Source organism: Erythrolamprus reginae, chromosome 4 (assembly GCF_031021105.1).
Source record: "Erythrolamprus reginae isolate rEryReg1 chromosome 4, rEryReg1.hap1, whole genome shotgun sequence".
Lineage (NCBI taxonomy): Eukaryota > Metazoa > Chordata > Lepidosauria > Squamata > Dipsadidae > Erythrolamprus > Erythrolamprus reginae.
The window spans coordinates 8,475,666-8,494,783 of NC_091953.1; the positions used below are offsets into that span (position 1 = coordinate 8,475,666).

General features: G+C 42.6%; 1 protein-coding gene across 1 annotated transcript in view; it reads right to left on the minus strand.

The window, feature by feature from the left end:
* Nucleotides 1–1,988: 1,988 nt before the first annotated feature.
* ME3 (malic enzyme 3) overlaps nt 1,989–19,118 on the minus strand; it is a 101,500-nt gene continuing 84,370 nt past the window's right edge. The window contains exons 8-15 of the mRNA XM_070749571.1: nt 16,754–16,863; nt 11,361–11,458; nt 9,562–9,675; nt 8,049–8,154; nt 6,323–6,465; nt 4,403–4,576; nt 3,208–3,306; nt 1,989–2,299 (exon numbers count right to left, since the gene is read on the minus strand). Of these exons, the coding sequence (XP_070605672.1) occupies nt 2,138–2,299; nt 3,208–3,306; nt 4,403–4,576; nt 6,323–6,465; nt 8,049–8,154; nt 9,562–9,675; nt 11,361–11,458; nt 16,754–16,863 (1,006 nt within the window). The 3' untranslated portion in view covers nt 1,989–2,137. The remainder of the gene's footprint in view (nt 2,300–3,207; nt 3,307–4,402; nt 4,577–6,322; nt 6,466–8,048; nt 8,155–9,561; nt 9,676–11,360; nt 11,459–16,753; nt 16,864–19,118) is intronic.

Here is a 19,118-nt window from a genome sequence, read left to right on the forward strand (position 1 = left end):
TTTCATTCATTCAGCAACTGTTTGAAGTTTGAATGAATGAATGGTGGTTACGATTGGCCCTTGGAATTCTGGCTGTTCCAGCATCTCCACGAGGTGGGATTCAACCGCTTTGGGCAAACTGGTAGTGGCGACCTGCAGGTGGTCCCACCCTCGTGCCTGGCCGCAATCCCATCCTATATCGCTGTGCTTATATGCACAGACACCACACACAAGCAAATTGCTAGTGCGCTAGTGTGTTTTTTGTGCGTGCATTCTCACATTTTCAATTCTGGGTGAAACGGTTCTTAAATTATGTGAAGTCCACCTCTGATGATCACGATTGGGGCCCTCAGCAACCAATTTGCACATACAACCAGTTGGAGAGCACACAATCATATATGATGCCCCTTTGGCTTCCCCAGAAAGTCAATGGGGAAGTCAGGAGAGAGAGTTGCAAATTGCTGGGTTAAGTTTCCCTGACCCACGCATACTTCCCAAATCGTTTCTTACCTCCCTTTACAATTCCTGGCCAACTGACTTTGGTTGCGGGAAGTTGCCTCATCTAACAACTGTGGGATTTGGTTAACAAGGGCAACTTGGACTCCAGGGACGGCTGTGGCTAAACTATGAGGCCTCGCTTTAGCAATAGAAATGATGGCCTCAATTGCCGTTGGAAGTTGAAGTCTACCTGTATTCAACGCTGGAGCATGAAATGTCAAACGCTATTTTTATATGTTGTGTGAATCCATCCTGTGCTATTATAATCTTCCAGCGTGTCATGCAACCTATAAATTTGGGACACTGGAGTAAACCAGGACTTAATTAAACATGGATATACGCTATTGTGTGAATATACATGGCATTGGACCAGAATACTTATGGGACCGCCTTCTGCTGCATGAGTCCCAGCGACCAGTTAGGTCCCATAGATTTGGCCTTCTCCAGGTCCTGTCAACTACACAATATCGCTTGGCAGGGCCTAGGGGAAGAGCCTTCTTTGTGGGGGCCCCGGCCTTCTGAAATCAGCTCCCCCCAGAGATTCGCACTGCCCCCGCCCTACTCGGCTTCCGCAAGAATCTCAAGACTCATTTATGCCCCCAGGCTTGGGGCCACTAGACTCTAGCCCCCTGGCTGACAAATGTGTTGTGAGTAAGTCGACTGAATGGGAATGAGTGTCTTTTTATGGACTTTGGTTTTTTTTTTAGATTACCATATTAATTAAAATTAATTGGTTGTAGGATGTTATATATTGTTCCGTTATATGTTGTAAACCACCCCGAGTCCTCGGAGAGGGGTGGCATAAAAGTCCAATTAATAATAATAATAATACACTTGGAGTGCTTCTTGAGTTAATCAATGCTGCCAACCTTTTAAAAAAAAATAGGAAGTTTGGTGGAACTTTCATTGTTGTATGGTGATAAGATATAAGCTGGATAAAGAAATACCTGCTACCTAGAAATGTTTCAGTAAATTGGGTTAGTGAGAATTCTGCGTTATTGCTAATCCTACCTTCCACATCTTTAATGAGGATCAGGATTAGGATCAGGGACCTGGGGATAGTTGCTAAGACTGGTAGAAGCCATGGAGAACTCTGGGCAAGAAGTCATTTCTGAACTATATGCTCGAGGACCGTTCCATAGCCATAATCGAACAGTTATTACGTTCCCCTAAACCCAAGAATAGTAATCTTTACGGAGAAAGGCCATAGCAATTACACCAGGTTAATAAGCCATCCAGCAAAAACATTTTCTATGAGCTCTGCCGAAATTCCTAATCCAGCCTTCTTCAACCTGGAAGGGAACAGGGAATTTGGGGAGCTGAAGTTCTAATATATTGGGAAAGGACCAGATTAGGGAAGGTCAGTTTGATTTGCAAAAGGAGATTGAAGAGGATGGAACCTTCTAAATTTAATCTAATGACATCTGTTCATTGGGCGCTGGTGACATAAATTGGTCCTTGTTTGTATGATTTCCGGCTCAGATATATATTAATACATATATATATAAATATATATATATATATATATATTTAAAAAAGGAAGCTGCTCATAGAAATAACTGAAGATCCTACAAGGTTTGAAGGTCAAGACACCGGAGCATCTTAAGGTTCACAGCTGTTGGAAGATTCCTCTTGTCCACCTTCACAAAAGATAAAAATATCAAATATTTTGAGTCTTCATGGCTTCCTGAGGCCACTGGTAATCATCGATAACGAAGGAATCATAGTCAGGGCTGTAAACGAGATTTTTCACAAATGCTTTTTTGTCCTGTGGCTCTGGATACCAGGTGGCCAAGTTGTTTTTATAGGCAAAGTCAACCACCTAAGAACAAGAGATAGAAGAAGGAAAAACAACACATTAGACAAAGCCATTTGTTTCAACCAGCCTTTTTTTTTTTCATTTATAGAGCGCTGGTGAGACCCCATTTGGAGTACTGTGTTCAATTCTGGAGACCTCACCTACAAAAATATATTGACAAAATTGAACGGGTCCAAAGACGGACTACAAGAATGGTGGAAGGTCTTAAGCATAAAACGTATCAGGAAAGACTTAATGAACTCAATCTGTATAGTCTGGAGGACAGAAGGGAAAGGGGGGACAGGATCGAAACATTTAAATATGTTAAAGGGTTAAATAAGGTCCAGGAGGGAAGTGTTTTTAATAGGAAAGTGAACACAAGAACAAGGGGACACAATCTGAAGTTAGTTGGGGGAAAGATCAAAAGCAACATGAGAAAATATTATTTTACTGAAAGAGTAGTAGATGCTTGGAACAAACTTCCAGCTGACGTGGTTGGTAAATCCACAGTAACTGAATTTAAACATGCCTGGGATAAACATATATCCATTGTAAGATAAAATACAGGAAATAGTATAAGGGCAGACTAGATGGACCATGAGGTCTTTTTCTGCCGTCAGTCTTCTATGTTTCTATGTTTCTATAAGACAGTGTAAAAATATGTTAATAACCCTTAATGAACCATACATATCTCTCAATCATTCACGACTGAATCAAGATTATAACCTAACGGCCTCAGGTCTTTTGGTAGATGGGACCTGGAGAAGGCCAAATCTGTGGGCCTTTATTGGCCGCTGGGAGGTGTGAGGTAACGTCAAGACTTGTGGACTTCAACTCCCAGAGTTCCTCGGGCAGCTTCCGTGCCTGAGGAAGTCTGGGAGTTGAAGGTCCACGAGTCTTAAAGTTGCCAAGGCTGTCGCAAAAGGTCTTACTTTAACGGCGATTTTGAAGGACACGTCTCGAATGGAGCTCAAGGGCGGATAGAGCCTTCCTTCAGCCAGGTGTTCCTCTGTCACCTCTTGGGCAATTGCCTAGGAGAGAAGAAAGGGAGTGTGCGTCACCCGCTATGTAATGTTCTGCCGGGCTCTCTGGTAGGAGCCTCCCGAAAATTCAAGGGTACAAAATTCAGACACACACACGTTTGAAAATTCAAAACAATGTTCTTTATCACAAAATTCAAAAGAAAACAAAGCACCCTTTTTGTATTGCAAAGAACATTTGTCCCAAAACAACCTGGTAGTCTATACAATCCCCTTAATCAGTCCTTAAATACTTAGCTAGCAGCTGTGAAGAAATGTCACAGCCCTCCGTCTTCCAAGGAAGTGAGACACACACACTTTGCTCTGCTTTAGTTTCAAAGGCGTGAAAAATCAACAAATAAAGTCCAGAAAGCAGCAAGACACGAGCCTGAAGAAATGTAATCAGATAATCTTCCACAACGGCCAAACCCACGCGCTGCTATTTATAGCAGCAGCACTATTTACTGAAGCCCCACCCAACCACAGGTGGCCTCTCTTATCTCCTGTAATATGTTCTCAATTGGTCTCTTCTACGCATAACTCTGCGCCTGCGTGGGTCCAAGACTTCCGCATCCCAATCGACTGAAGATAATGGAGATTGACTGCCTGGGCTGTGTGCCAAGCCCCCCTCTTCCAAGTCACCCCCACCTTCTTCTTCCTCCGAGGAAACTGAACTCTGAACTGACTCTGTCGGCAATAAAACAGGCCTGTGACATGTTGAAGTTTCCCCTGCATCCGCCTCCACATTCCCTGGGGCAGGAGCTGGGCCAGAGCCAATCACAACACGTAAAATCTCATAACTTCTCCCATCCCTGTGGCAACAACACGATCAAATCAATCACTTGATCAGCTCCCTCTTCTCGAGCCCACCGAAAAAACAATGGTTTTGGGGCCCTTCCAAAAAACAACATGGTGGGCACCAACCATATCTTGGGGGTTGGGTGGGGTAGAATGACATACCATAGATAAGGGGCCACCACCAAGGAGGCCTTTATTTTTGGCAGTCCAACGAGATGAACCTCTACAATCGATGGCTGTCATAACATCCCCTGCCTTCCCGTCCTTGGAGCTACAATGATAGTTTAAGTGGAACGGAAGAAAAACAAACCTCTGCGGTGGTCAGAAAGATTTCCTCGGTGATGTGACGGACTCCGCAAGCGATGATTCCTAGAGCAACTCCGGGGAATACGTAGGCGTTGTTCCCTTGGCCCGGATAGAAGGTCCGTCCGTCCGGGAGGGTGACCTTTGGAAATGGGCTCCCGCTGGCAAATATGGCACGGCCCTATCCAAAGAAATCCATGGTGAAGTCCTGCCACCGTCTGACAGGACATCAAAGAGGTGTACAGTGGTACCTCAACATACGAGTTTAATTCGTTCCAGACCCGAGCTCATATGTCGATCAACTCGCATCTCGAACGAAAGACTTTAGACTTTGTTTTTCGCGTCGAGATAACTGGAAGCAAGGAATTCTTGCGCCACCTAGTGGAAGCTCGGCTCGTATCCCGAATTTGAGCTCGGGTGTCGAACAAAAATTTTGCTCGTGTCTCGGCTCGTAACTTGGAATACTCGCATGTGGAGCAGCTCGTATCTAGAGGTACTACTGTATTCTATTTTATTCTGTTTCTATTCTATTCTCTGTTCTATTCTATTCTCTTTTCTATTCTATTCTCTATTCTCTTTTCTATTCTTTTCTTCTCTTCTATTTTCTATTCCATTCCATTCCACTTTTCTATTCTATTCTATTTTATTATCTTTTATTCTCTTCTCTTCTTGTTATGTTCCAGCACTGAGCCCCTCAGGAATCAAATGCAGACCATTGGGTTTAAATAACAATAAAGGGTTTACTATTTACAAGAATTATTTACAGTTCAAACTTGTTCATGTGCAAAGCCTCCTGTGCATGCGCAGACTAGTTTAACCTGGGAGTGACTTCCAGCATGACCCCGAACCGGCAGGGAAAGTAAGTAGAAACCACCCCTGCTGTGGTCACAGGACATATATTATGTCGGCTGGCGGGACCTCGGGGTAGAGCCTTCTCTGTGGTGGCTCCGACCCTTTGGAACCAATTGTTTCCAGAGATCCACACTATCTCCACCTACTGGTCTTCCAGAAATCTGTTAAGACCTGTTTTTTTCTGGCAGGCCTGGAATTAGGCTGATTGTAAGTATGTATGTTTTTTATATTATTGTTATTATTGTTTTTTATTATTACATTTTAACTGTTTTTATTGTATTTGTATTCTGATTTTTAGTCCTTTTGAAGTGAGCGGCATATAAATAAAAATAAATAAATAAATAAATAAATAAAATAAAATAAAAAATAAAAAATAAATAAATAAAAATAAAATAAAAATAAAATATAAAATAAAATATATATGAAAAAATAAATAAAATAAAATAAAATATAAAATAAAATATATATGAAAAATAAAATAAAATAATAAATAAATAAATAAAATAAAATAAATATAAAATAAAATATAAAATAAAATATATATGAAAAATAAAATAAAATAATAAATAAATAAATAAATAAAATAAAATAAAATAAATGTTACGGCTGTTAACCGCCCCGAGTCTCCGGAGAGGGGCGGCATACAAATCCAATCAATCAATCAATCAATCAATCAATCAATCAATCAATCAATCAATCAATCAAAAAATAAAATAAATAAATAAAATAAATAAAATAAAATAAAAAATAAAATAAAATAAATAAAATAAAATAATAAAACAAAATAATAAATAAATAAATAATTAAGAAACAAACAAACAAACAAATTATTTTTGCTGGGAGTTCGCATTGACTTTCGGTTTCCATCAGAAAAATAAATCTGCCAATGTGAACAATTCCTGTGGCGTTTCCTTAACACCTGCTGTACAAAAAAAAACCCCTTCATAAAATTGAGCACGGTCACACGATAATCCACTTCGTGACCATCTCAACTTATGGCCGTAATTGTAGACTTAGTTACGGCCGTACGTCGAAGGCTGCCAGTAGTTGGAAGATTCCGTGAGAGGAGTCTTACGTCTGTCAAACGATAACAGTCTTCAGCCGTGCACTCGGCTTTGCTCGTTGGGTTGCTGAGGGCAAACACGATGGGCTTCTCGTTGAAGGTCCCCATATCCTTCAAAATCTGGTGAGTAAAAGCACCTGCTACAGCAGCCACCCCTGCAAGGTATTTTTTTTAAAAAGAAAAGAGAACACAAGGAAGAAAAATAAATGAAATGAATTGACCTTTTTTTTGAAGTCACATAAATGAACAATTCGCTAAACCAGAGGTCTCCAACCTTGGCAACTTTCTGAGGTGCGGACTTCAATTCCCAGAATTCCTCAGGCAGCATGGACTAGCTGAGTCCCTGAGCATGGCTGGCTGAGGAATTCTGGGAATTGAAGTCCGCACCTCAGAAAGTTGCCAAGGTTGGAGACCTCTGCGCTAAACAATCCGCCTGGATTTGTGCCATTGAAATACCACCCATAAAAACCACAAGCCAACTAAGCATGTTTTTAGAACATATTGTGAAGCAATGTCTTAAACCGCTTAAGTGTTTTATCTATTTGCATGCCGCCTTTATTATTTTTACAAATAACTCTAGGAAAAAATGAAATATGGAATATTCCTCCTCTTGTCTGCCCCAAATTCTACCTAAGCTATCAAAGCCAGCGGGGTGACTTTGAGCCAATTACTAGGAGACTGAGAGTTCTAGTCCCGCCTTAGGCATGAAAGACAGCTGGGTGGCTTTGGGCCAATCACCAGGAGACTGATAGTTCTAGTCCCGCCTTAGGCATGAAAGACGTATGGGTGACTTTGGGCCAATTACTAGGACACTGAGTGTTCTAGTCCCGCCTTAGGCATGAAAGCTAGCTGGATGGCTTTGGGCCAATCATCAGGAGACAGTGACTTCTAGTTCCACCTTAGGCATGAAAGATGACTGGGTGACTTTGGGCCAATCATCAGGACACTGAGAGTTCTAGTCCCGCCTTAGGCATAAAAGCCGGATGGGTGACTATGGGCCAATCACCAGGAGACTTAGAGTTCTGGTCCCCGCTTAGGCATGAAAGCCGACTTGGTGATTTTGCGCCATTCACTCTCTCTTAGTCCATGCCACCTCACAGGGTTGTTGTTACTGTGGGGAATAATAGATGTAAGATTAGGTTAGGTCCCACGGTTAGGTCCCACAGAGTTGGCCTTCTCCGGATCCCGTCGACTAAACAATGTCGTTTGGTGGGTCCCAGGGGAAGAGCCTTCTCTGTGGCGGCCCCGACCCTCTGGAACCAGCTCCCCCCAGATATCAGAGTTGCCCCCACCCTCCTTGCCTTTCGCAAGCTCCTTAAAACCCACCTCTGTCGTCAGGCATGGGGGAATTGAAATTTTCCCTTCCCCCTAGGCTTATAGAATTTATACATGGTATGCTTGTGTGTATGAGTGGTTCTTTAAATTGGGGTTTTTTAGATTATTTTTAATATGAGATTTGTTTACATTGTCTTTTTATGTTGTTGTTAGCCGCCCCGAGTCTTCGGAGAGGGGCGGCATACAAATCTAATAAATACAAATACAAATACAAGAATTAGCCATGTTTGCCCCTTTGAGTTACTTCTGCAGTAATAAAAATGGGATTAAAAAAAAAAATCTCATAAATAATAATTAGTCAGTAATTGCAGCTTGGAACTGAAAAATCCCATTTACGATACGGAGGCCTGAAAACAGAGTGGAAGCAACGGAGAAAATTCGGCAAGGAAGCAAGAAAAGTTACCAATAATAGCTGTGGGTTTTATTGTCCGCACCACTTCCTCCAGGGTCCTCACGGTGGGATGGTCATGAGCAAAGACCTCCTTCTCGTGGTTCAGGTGACTCCTGCCCTGGAAAACAAGAAAAGCAAAGGGCAAACATTTTATTTATTTATTATTGGATTTAACTTTTTTTTATTGTTGTTGTATTTATTCCGATTGTTAGCCGCTCAGAGTCCTTTTAGGAGTGAACGGCATATAAATACAATCCATCCATCCATCAATCAATCAATAAATAAAAGATTGGGCAGATGGAGATCAGATGTCTACAGCATATAGCAACCAAGCACAATTCTCCTAGTGGTAGCAACTGGACTACTGGAACTGCCATGCTGTCGCACACAGGTGACATTACAGGTGTAATCATCAATTACAGGAGCTGCAGCATCATTTGTAATAACAGCAGAGTTGGAAGAGACCTTGGAGGTCATCGAGTCCAACCCCCTGCTTAGGCAGTGTTGTGTTTGGGCCTGGGCCAGCCATTGCTCCCACAGATGGGAGAGACGCGGCACAAAGTGAATGCGAAAGCCTGGCTGATAGCCAGGAAGATGTGGCAGACAGCCAGGAGGACGAGGCCACTGGGACGCAGGATTCAGCAAACAGCCCAGGGGATTTGACATGCAGTCCCTCAGACAGTCTTTCGTCCCTGGGTTCTTCTGCAGATCAATATATTGATCTACGTAGCCGAAGAGCTATGGAAAGAAGGGATCGATTGAAGGAGTATTACAAGTCATCATAGTAGCACCTGGGCTGGGTGTGGTTCTTATACTGAGGGCTGGGTGTGGTTCCCTTAATGAGGGCTAAAGGGATAAAAGGGAACAAAGGCCCAAGGCAAACTGTGGCTGTTTATCTGTGTTATTTTGTGGTTCCTGCTCTGAAGTTTCTGTTCCGTGCCGTTGGAGTTTTCAACCCAGTTTTTTCAGACAAGTGGGAGGTGAAAACTCTGGGACTTGCTGTTTGCCCCAAAGATTCAAAAGGACTCCTGAAACGTCTTTGCTCATTCCAGGTTGTCTTTGTTTGCTTTTTCCTGTGTTTTTGTATGCGGCTGAAGTAAGCCTTGCACTCTCATTGTTTTCGGACACTAAGAACTATTTTTGAGTAACCCTTTTTTGTTTATTTAATACAAGTTTGCTGATTAGCAGAGCATGTGTGTGTTTGATTTCTTTTCCTTGGACTGTTACGCATTGCCTGAGCCCAGTGAGGCAGAACAGGCGGGAAACCCTACACTATTTCAGACCTATGGTTATCCAACATCATCTTAAAAACTTCCAGTGTTGGAGCATTCACAACTTCTGGAGGCAAGCTCTTCCACGTATTAATTGTTCTACCTGTCAGGAAATTTCTCCTCATTTCAAAGTTGTTTCTCTTCTTGTTTAGTTTCCACCTACTGCTTCTTGTTCTACCCTAAGGTGCTTTGGAGAATAGGTTGACTCCTTCCTGGGATTGTTTTGGCATTTGTTTTAAACGCCTGACAATTACCTTGACTATGAGTCCTTTCGAGTCCACCATCCAGATTTTCTTCACAGCTTCTTCTCTGGGGACTCCTTCTTTCTCTAGTGCCATCACTATGAGGTGAGCAATACCCAAAGCAGCCTGCAAAGACAGAAAAACCATAATAAATGTTGTGGTTAGCTCTGGCCCAGCTCCTGCCCCAAGGACTGTGGATGTGGGGGAGACATCCCCATGCTGCAGGCCTGTTTTGCCCCCCCCCCCCGGTGGAATCTGCTGATGAAGGCTCCACTGACCAAGAAGACATGAGTGACAGGGAGGAGGAGAGTGTGGCAGACAGCTCAGAAGGAGATCAATTATCTAGCTCCTCCTTGGATTCAGAACAAGAGTTAATGATACAGCCACGCATGCGGAGAGCGATGCATAGGCAGCAACAACTGAGAGATTATTATCAAAGAAAATGAGGCCACCTGTGGTTGGGTGGGGCTGTGGTCATTAGTGAGGCTGCTATAAATAGCAGCCTGTGGGTTTGGCCATTGTGGAGGATTATCTGATCGTTGTGTTTCGTGACTGCTTTACTTACTTTGACTTTTTGTGTGCTGATTTTTCCCCGCTTTGAAACTAAACCAGAGCAAAGTGTGTTTCACTTTGTGAAAGAACGAGGACTGTGAATTACCTCACAGCTGCAAGCTAAGTATCTCAGAACTGATAAGGGACTTGTACAAATTACCAGTTTGTTTGGAGACCAGTGCTCTTTGCTATACCAAAAGAGGGCTTGGTTTAAGTGAATTTTCATTATAAAGAACATTGTTTTGAATTTTCAAATGTGTGTGTGTCTGAAATTTGTACCTGTGAATTTTGGGGAGGATTCTACCAGAGAGCCCGACAGAACAAATAAAAATAACCAATTAATTATTCCCTTATAACAGGAGCGACGAAAGAACAGGACCAGTAGTATGTTCTGTTTTCCAAACAAAAAAAGAAATAATTTCTTCGCGGATGTGACTCAGTTGTGGAACTCCTTGCTACAAGAAACGGCGGTGGCTACTATTTGGTGAATTCTTAAAAAAAGATTTGGGTGAATTCATGGATTATCTTGCAAAGCTGAGAGGTGGTCACCCAGACTCTCAGAAGCAAAAAAAGTTTGTAGAGATTCTCAATAATCCAGCTGATCAGGTCATATTTGTCCCAAAGGCAATTTTCAGGAGGCAATTGGACTTTCTTGTTTTTTCTTTTGAATGTGTTTCGCTTCTCATCCAAGAAGCTTCTTCAGTTCTGACAGGGTTTTAGAATTCAATTTAGAATTCCTTATTGGCCAAGTGTGATTGGACACACAAGGAATTTGTCTTTGGTGAATATGCTCTCAGTATACATTGATTTTTGCACAGAATAGGAAAAAATAAAACGTACCAACTATGGATTTGGTAATTAAAAAAATATTAGAATGCGCAAAATGGAGCAAAATCACTTTTGAGTTACAGAATAATCAGGAAGAAGTGTGGAACAAACTTTATAATTAGATTGATAGAAAGTGAGAAATAGGATAAATGTAAATTAAACCAAAACGGAGTAACCAAAGAATCAGATATGTAACTGTAAATATGTTTTTATGTATAACGATTATGCTCTCAGCGTACATAAAAGAAAAATATACATTTGTGTACAATAGAATATACCTGTAATATAATAAAATAGAATAGAATAGAATAAATTATTTATTGGCCAAGTGTGATTGGACACACAAGGAATTTGTCTTTGGTGCATATGCTCTCAGCGTACATAAAAGAAAAGATACACTTTTGGGGCTTGGAAGCAAACCAGAATCTTACCTCTCCAGCTCCTTGGAAGACAAACTTATTATCAGAAAGCTTGTTCTTTGTAATTCTTAAGGCTGCAAAGATTCCGGCTACAGCAACAGAGGCAGTTCCTGCAAAAAAGTAAACATAATAACCAATTATTATGATTACAATCTGAAGTTATGGGGACACAATCTGAAGTTAGTTGGGTAAAAGATCAGAAGCAATGTGAGAAAATATTATTTTACTGAAAGAGTAGTAGATGCTTGGAACAAACTTCCAGCAGACGTGGTTGGTAAATCCACAGTAACTGAATTTAAACATGCCTGGGATAAACATATACCGTATCCATCCTAAGATAAAATACAAGAAATAGTATAAGGGCAGACTAGATGGACCATGAGGTCTTTTTCTGCTGTTAGTCTTCTATGTTTCTATGTTTCTGTCTAAGCGGTTTACAGAGAGGCAGCATATCACCCATAACAATCTGGGTCCTCATTTTACCGACTTTGGAAGGATGGAAGGCTGAGTCAACCTTGAACCTACTGAGATTCGATCTGCCAAACTGCTGGCAGCCGGTGATCAGCAGAAGTAGTTTGCAGTACTTCACTTTAAACACTGCACCACCGAGGCTCTCACATTAACTATGACATTGATGCTTGAAAACAATTTTTGCGATGTGCAATTTCCAAAGGGAAAAAAAATTGCAGCCCCACAGAACCAGTTAATTGACCTGTTTTGAGGGTGGCCTAACACCAATGGTGTTTTCGATTTTTCGCCCTGCAATTTTGGAAAATAAAATCTACTCTGTTCTGAATTTTGATGAAAAGGAAAAGTTTTCCAATTCACATTTCAAATGGCATTTTTTCAGCTAGGTTGTTAAAAGCTGGGGGTTTTTTGCCTCCTTCTCTCACCTAACCATCCAGAAAACATAATGAAGTGTTCAGCAGAGCCGAGAGTTCGTTATGTTGCATTATCGCACATCAAAGGCTGAAGGGTGACACAGTATTTAAAGAGAATTGATTGCAGGCTCCTAGAATGAGCCCGGTTTTGCAATTTTATACTAGACACAAATACACCCACCCACGCAAACACATTTAATGAACATCTGGTGTCCTGTGAAGAAGGTGCATAGTTATTGTGGTCTCCAAACGCTTTTTAAAGGTCGAGAGGTGATAAGTGCTCAGCCGGGCTCTATGGTATGAGCCTCCCGAAAATTCAAGGGTAAAAAATTCAGACACACACACTTGAAAATTAAAAAAAAAAGTTTTTTATCACAACATTCAAAAGAAACAAAGCACCCTTTTTTGTATGGCAAAGATCACTCTTCCCAAAACAAACTTGTAGGCTGTAAAAACCCCTTAAATAGCCCTTAAGTACTTAGCCAGCAGCTGTGAAGAAATGTCACAGCCCTCCTTCTTCCACAAGTTGAAACACACACGCTTTGCTCTGCCTTGGTTTCAAAGTCTTGAAAAATCAACAAACAGAGTCCTGAAACAGCAAGTCATGGTCCAATGGAAAAGCGATTAATGCGTGCAAGCCCAAAACTCACCCCTTTTGCCAGCCGAAGCGCCCATTTTTGTGCTGCTGGGATTTCCCTGAGGCTCCCCTCCATGGGAAACCCCACCTCCGGACTTCCATGTTTTTGTGATGCTGCAGGGGAATGCCAGCAGGGGAATCCCAGCAGTGCAAAAACGGGTGCTTCGCTGGCAACGGAAGTCCGGAGGTGGGGTTTCCCAGCGAGGGGAGCCTCAGCGAAATTGCAGCATCGCAAAAACACGGAAGTCCTCGAAACCCCACCTCTGGACTTCGGTGTTTTTGTGATGCTGTGATTTCGCTGAGGCTCCCCTCGCTGGGAAACCCCACCTCCGGACTTCTGTTGCCAGGGAAGCACCCGTTTTTGCGCTGCTAGGATTCCCCTGCAGCATCGCAAAAACATAGAAGTCCAGAAGTGGTGTTTCCCATGGAGGGGAGCCTCGGGGGAATCCCAGCAGCGCAAAAATGGGTGCTTCCCTGGCAACAGAAGTCCGGAGGCGGGGCATCCCAGTGGCGGCAGCTTGGGTTTGTAAGGTGAACTCAATCTGTATAGTCTGGAGGACAGAAGGAAAAGGGGGGACATGATCGAAACATTTAAATATGTTAAAGGGTTAAGTAAGGTCCAGGAGGGAAGTGTTTTTAATAGGAAAGTGAACACAAGAACAAGGGGACACAATCTGAAGTTAGTTGGGGGAAAGATCAAAAGCAACATGAGAAAATATTATTTCACTGAAAGAGTAGTAGATCCTTGGAACAAACTTCCAGCAGACGTGGTTGGTAAATCCACAGTAACTGAATTTAAACATGCCTGGGATAAACATATATCCATCCTAAGATAAAATACAGAAAATAGTATAAGGGCAGACTAGATGGACCATGAGGTCTTTTTCTGCCGTCAGACTTCTATGTTTCTATGTAAAATAGTTTGGAAGAAGAGGCAAAAAAATCTTAAACCCCGGGTTTGTATCTCAAAAAGTTTGTATGACGAGGGATTTGTAAGACGAGGTATCACTGTAATCGCATTTAACAAAGCTCAGTACACTCCTCTATCCTCTTGAGGGAGCTAGGAATTAATTTTTCATCAGCTTTGGAAGAATGAACTCTGTACAGTACAAAGCACACAACTTTAAAAAAAACCTTCACTTTTTTTTTAAAAAAACGTTCTTATACAGGCTTAGAAGAACGTTAAATATTTTTGTACAGACCCTCCAATTGGTGGTGGGGCATGTATGTTGTTAGGTGATTAGTGCACCTTCACAGGGCACTGTTTTATGTCGTATGATGTGCAGTCTGTGTGTGTAACATTTAAAAAACCAATTAAAAAAAACATTCTTATAAAGAGATGAGGGGAAGGAAATAATGCTACAGAATGGTATGATTCAACCTTTCCTGTTAGGTGGTTTTTTAAGAAATCTCCACAGTCCTCCCACGAGATAGGGTGGGCCTACCTATAATTCTATATTCCAATTTTTAAAACCACCAAAATGTTGCAAGAAAGTATTGCAATAATAAATGTCTGATAGGATATTTTTTTCCTTAAATAATGTTTCTCATAGGCCCCATCAGCTCTATTAATTGTTCCCTTGTTTTCCGGATATGTAATCCCAGACAATATAGACGTGAAGAAACAAAGATTTATTATGAAAATTAGGCTCTGCTAATCACAAAGGAGAAGACTTTTTAAGAGCCCACAGATGTTTTTAAGTAAGCAATTGGCTATTTTAATGTTCATTTAATACCAAAAGGTCATTCTGCAAAACAACTAGAAATCAATCTTTCCTGCTCAGTGTAATTTGCCAACTCAAAAAAAAAAAAAAAAGAGGTTAAGCTTTTATTAATTAATGATGTTAAGTAAACATAAGAATCCACTTTTACAGTTGGTGGCTTTACATTCATTGCCAAATATTTATGTTTATTTAACTTAGTTCATTGAAATGGGCATGTCCAATCCATGAGTAGTAATGTGGTCACACAAGACGGCAAGCTTTTAACATTATTATGTGATTTATGTACATTAGCCATATTATATATTTTATATGTAACCATATAAGACAATTCCTCTCCACACCATGCAGCCCAGGTTGCACACCCATGAATTAGAATAGAATAGAATAAAAGAGTTGGAAGGGACCTTGGAGGTCTTCTAGTCCAACCCCCTGCTGAAACCCTTCACTAATTAGACTTGTGGACTTCAACTCCCAGAATTCAACCCCTGGCTATACTTCACCCACCATGGCCACACCCACCCAGCAAAAGGGAAGATGCTAAACTTTTTGAAGCCCACCCCTAGTTGTAAGGAATGTCTCCAGATATATAATATATAGATAGAATTCTTTATTGGCCAAGTGGGATTGGACACGCAAGGAATTTGTCTTTGGTCCATATGCTCTCAGTGAACATAAAAGAAAATACAGTAGTACCTCGTGATACGAACCCCTCGTCATACAAACTTTCCGAGATACGAACCCTGGGTTTGGAAATTTTTTGCCTCTTCTTACAAACTTTTTCCGCCTTACGAACCCGCCGCCCGAAGGCTGAACCCAGACGTTCAGCAGAAGTTCAGGTTTGGGTGGCTACCGAGAAGCCCTGCGGCCCGGCTGTCGCCTTTTGAAACTGCCGGGGGGCTTCTCGGCGTCCTCCCGAACCCGAACGCCAAACCCGAACTTTTGCCGAACTTCCGGGTTCAGTGTTCGGGAGGCCGCCAAGAAGCCCCACCGCCCGGCTGTCACCTTTTGAAACACGTTTCGGCCGGCCAGGAAGGACGTCTCCGTGACGTCAAAGCTCCGCCCATGGAATTCCCTATTGGGATTCCCCACCTCTGTTTGAGCCTCCTGACTGGCCGACAGCTCCGCGGCTCGTTTGCAAAGCTGACAGCCGGGCGGCGGGGCTTCTCAGCATTCTCCTGAACCTGATCGCCGAACCCGAACTTTTGCCGAACTTCCGGGTTCGGCGTTCGGGAGAACGCCGAGAAGCCCCCTGGCTGTTTCAAAAGGCGACAGCCGGGTGGCGGGGCTTCTCGGCGGCCTCCAGAACCCGAACTTTTGCCGAACTTCTGGGTTTGGCATTCGGGAGAATGCTAAGAAGTGCCTGGCAGTTTCAAAAGGTGACAGCCGGGCGGCGGCGCCCAGCAGAGCACCATTTTTGCGGCTTTTTTTCTTGCACGCATTAATTGATTTTACATTGTTTCCTATGGGAAACATTGTTTCATCTTACGAACTTTTCGCCTTATGAACCTCCTCCGGGAACCAATTAAGTTCGTAAGATGAGGTATTATTGTATACATTTGTCAAGAATCATGAGGTACAACACTTAATGATTGTCATAGTGGTCAAATGAGCAATGAGGAAACAATATTAATAAAAATCTTAAGGATACAAGCAACAAGTTACAGTCCTAGACATAAATGGGGGGAAATGGGTGATAGGAATGATGAGAAAAACTAGTAGTAATAGTAGTGCAGACTTAGTAAATAGTTTGACAGTGTTGAGGGCATTATTTGTTTAGCAGAGTGATGTCGTTCGGGAAAAAATGTTCTTGTGTCTAATTGTTCTGGTGTGCGACGCTTTGAGGGTAGGAGTTGAAACAGTTTATGTCCAGGATGTGAAGGGTCTGTAAATATTTTCACGGCCCCCTTTTTGACATGTGCATATCTCTATGGAACTTTATGTAAGGGCTGGAACAAATTACAGAAAATGTAACTCAACCAAAACAACATGGTGCCTCTACTTATGCCTTGGAAAGTTCCCCCAGGTGAAGCTCAGAGCTCTTCAGAAATGGTCAGAGGTAAGAAGAACACGTTGATAAGGAATCAGCTGCAGAGGAACTTCATAGTAAAACGCCATGCAAGGTTGCCACTTTCCATTTTATCAATGAACACTTGAACGCCTTACCTTGAATGTCATCGTTGAAAGTGCAGTAACGGCTGCGATATTTGTTGAGAAGTCGGAATGCGTTGGCATTGGCAAAGTCTTCAAATTGAATGAGACAGTTCATCCCGTACCTGCAGAGTGAAAAAGGAAGAGTAATCAAGAATGATAACATGGAAACATAGAAGATTGACGGCAGAAAAGGACCTCATGGTCCATCTAGTCGTATTTCTGTCGACTGCAGATTCTCCATAAACTGTACACAAACATTTGTGAATGTTCCCAACAGTTTCTTTCTCCCCAATGAGAAATCCAATGATGACACGCTGCATGTAATGTACATCACTTACAGACACCATTTCGAAACACTGCTGCAGCTATGCTTTCTGTCTGAAGAAACGCAAAATTTACACACACACTCCTGACAATTCAAATAACCTATATCTAAAGTTTTGCATTCATACCATTACTGTAGGCTGAGAAAAAAAAAAGTGGTGCATTACTTTCTGGGCAACTCTCGTATATATGGTAGGGGTGTGTGTAGGGGTGGGTAGCAAGCAGGACGGGGTGGAACACAGTTCCACCGGTGGAAATGAAGATGCGTGCGCAGCTCCAGCTGATCAGCGGCTGTCACTTCCTGGATTACCGGGCTTGGCTCGGCTCTCCTTCCCCCCCCCTGCTGCTGTGTCTGTGCTCCTTGCTTTTTTCCTCTTTCCTCCTTCCTGGCCTCGGACAAGTTCTCCTGCCTGGCTCTCCTCCAGCGTCATGCGGCCACCTTCTATTTTTTTATTTTATTTATTTTGTCCAGTACATAATACACATTGAAGAGAAAGATATGTAATAATATAAGTAAAGAAAAGAATAGAAGAAAAGATATAAAAGTATAGGTGAACATATTTGAAAGGAAGAAAAGATAAATGAGATAAGGAGAGACAATTGGACAGGGGACGGAAGGCACACTGGTGCACTTATGCACGCCCCTTACTGACCTCTAAGGAACCGGGAGAGGTCAATCGTTGGATAGTCTAAGGGAAAAATGTTGGGGGTTAGGGGTTGACACTACTGAGTCAGGTAATGAGTTCCACGCTTCGACAACTCGGTTGCTGAAGTCATATTTTTTACAGTCAAGTTTGGAGCGGTTAATATTAAGTTTGAATCTGTTTTGTGCTCTTGTGTTGTTGCGATTGAAGCTGAAATAGTCATTGACAGGTAGAACGTTGCAGCATATGATCTTGTGGGCAATACTTAGATCGTGTTTTAGGCGACGTAGTTCTAAGCTTTCTAGGCCTAGGATTGATAGAATGAGGTGTAAGCAGAAAGTGTGGGTGGAAGCGGCGCTGGCAGCATTTATGTTTCTGGCAGCACCTATTCACCTAGCTACCTAGCCTGATGCGGGATGTGTTTGTGTGTGACCCAGGAAGGAGAGCGCAGGAAACGCGAAGCAAATTGTCACCCCAGTGAGCAACACTGGTAAGGTTGTAATTCGAGGACTTAACAGTTCACTTGAACGATGATGATCGTTCAAGCCACTCCCACCTGGTCACATGGCCAGCAAGCCTCTCCTACCCAGTCACGACTATTAAGCCACACCCCAAAATAAGCCACACCTACAGTGCGGCCGTAAAATTTTTGGCTGCACACTACTGGGTGTGTGTATCCCTGTGCTAATTGTATAGGCATCTGATGAGATTTTGCCTTAGCTGCTTGCGTGAACCCAGCACACACAAACTCTCGATTTTTGTGTGGCGGACCCTTGGAGGATTCTTTGAAAGACCCACTCATGGTTATGACCTATAAAGCCCTTCATGGCACCGGACCAGATTACCTCAGGAACCGCCTTCTGCGGCACGAATCCCAGCGACCAGTCAGGTCCCACCCATTGAAGCTGTGGTTACACAAGAATAAAGTCTCCGCGGCCTGCACTGGCTGCCGATCAGTTTCCGATCACAATTCAAAGTGTTGGTAATGACCTATAAAGCCCTACATGGCATCAGACCAGAATACCTTCAGGACTGTCTTCTGCCGCATGAATCCCAGCGACCAATAAGAGTTGGCCTTCTCCGGGTCCCGTCAACTAAACAATGCCGCTTGGCGGGACCCAGGGGAAGAGCCTTCTCTGTGGCGGCCCCAGCCCTCTGGAACTAACTCCCCCCAGAGATTAGAATTGCCCCCACCCTCCTTGCCTTTCTTAAGCTACTTAAAACCCACCTCTGCCGCCAGGCATGGGGGAATTGAGATACTCTTTCCCCCTAGGCCTTTACAATTTTATGCATCGTATGTCTGTATGTATGTTTCGTATTTTTATATTAAGGGGTTTTTAATTCGTTTTTAGTATTGGATTACTATTGTACACTGCTGTTAGCCGCCCCGAGTCTTTGGAGAGGGGCAG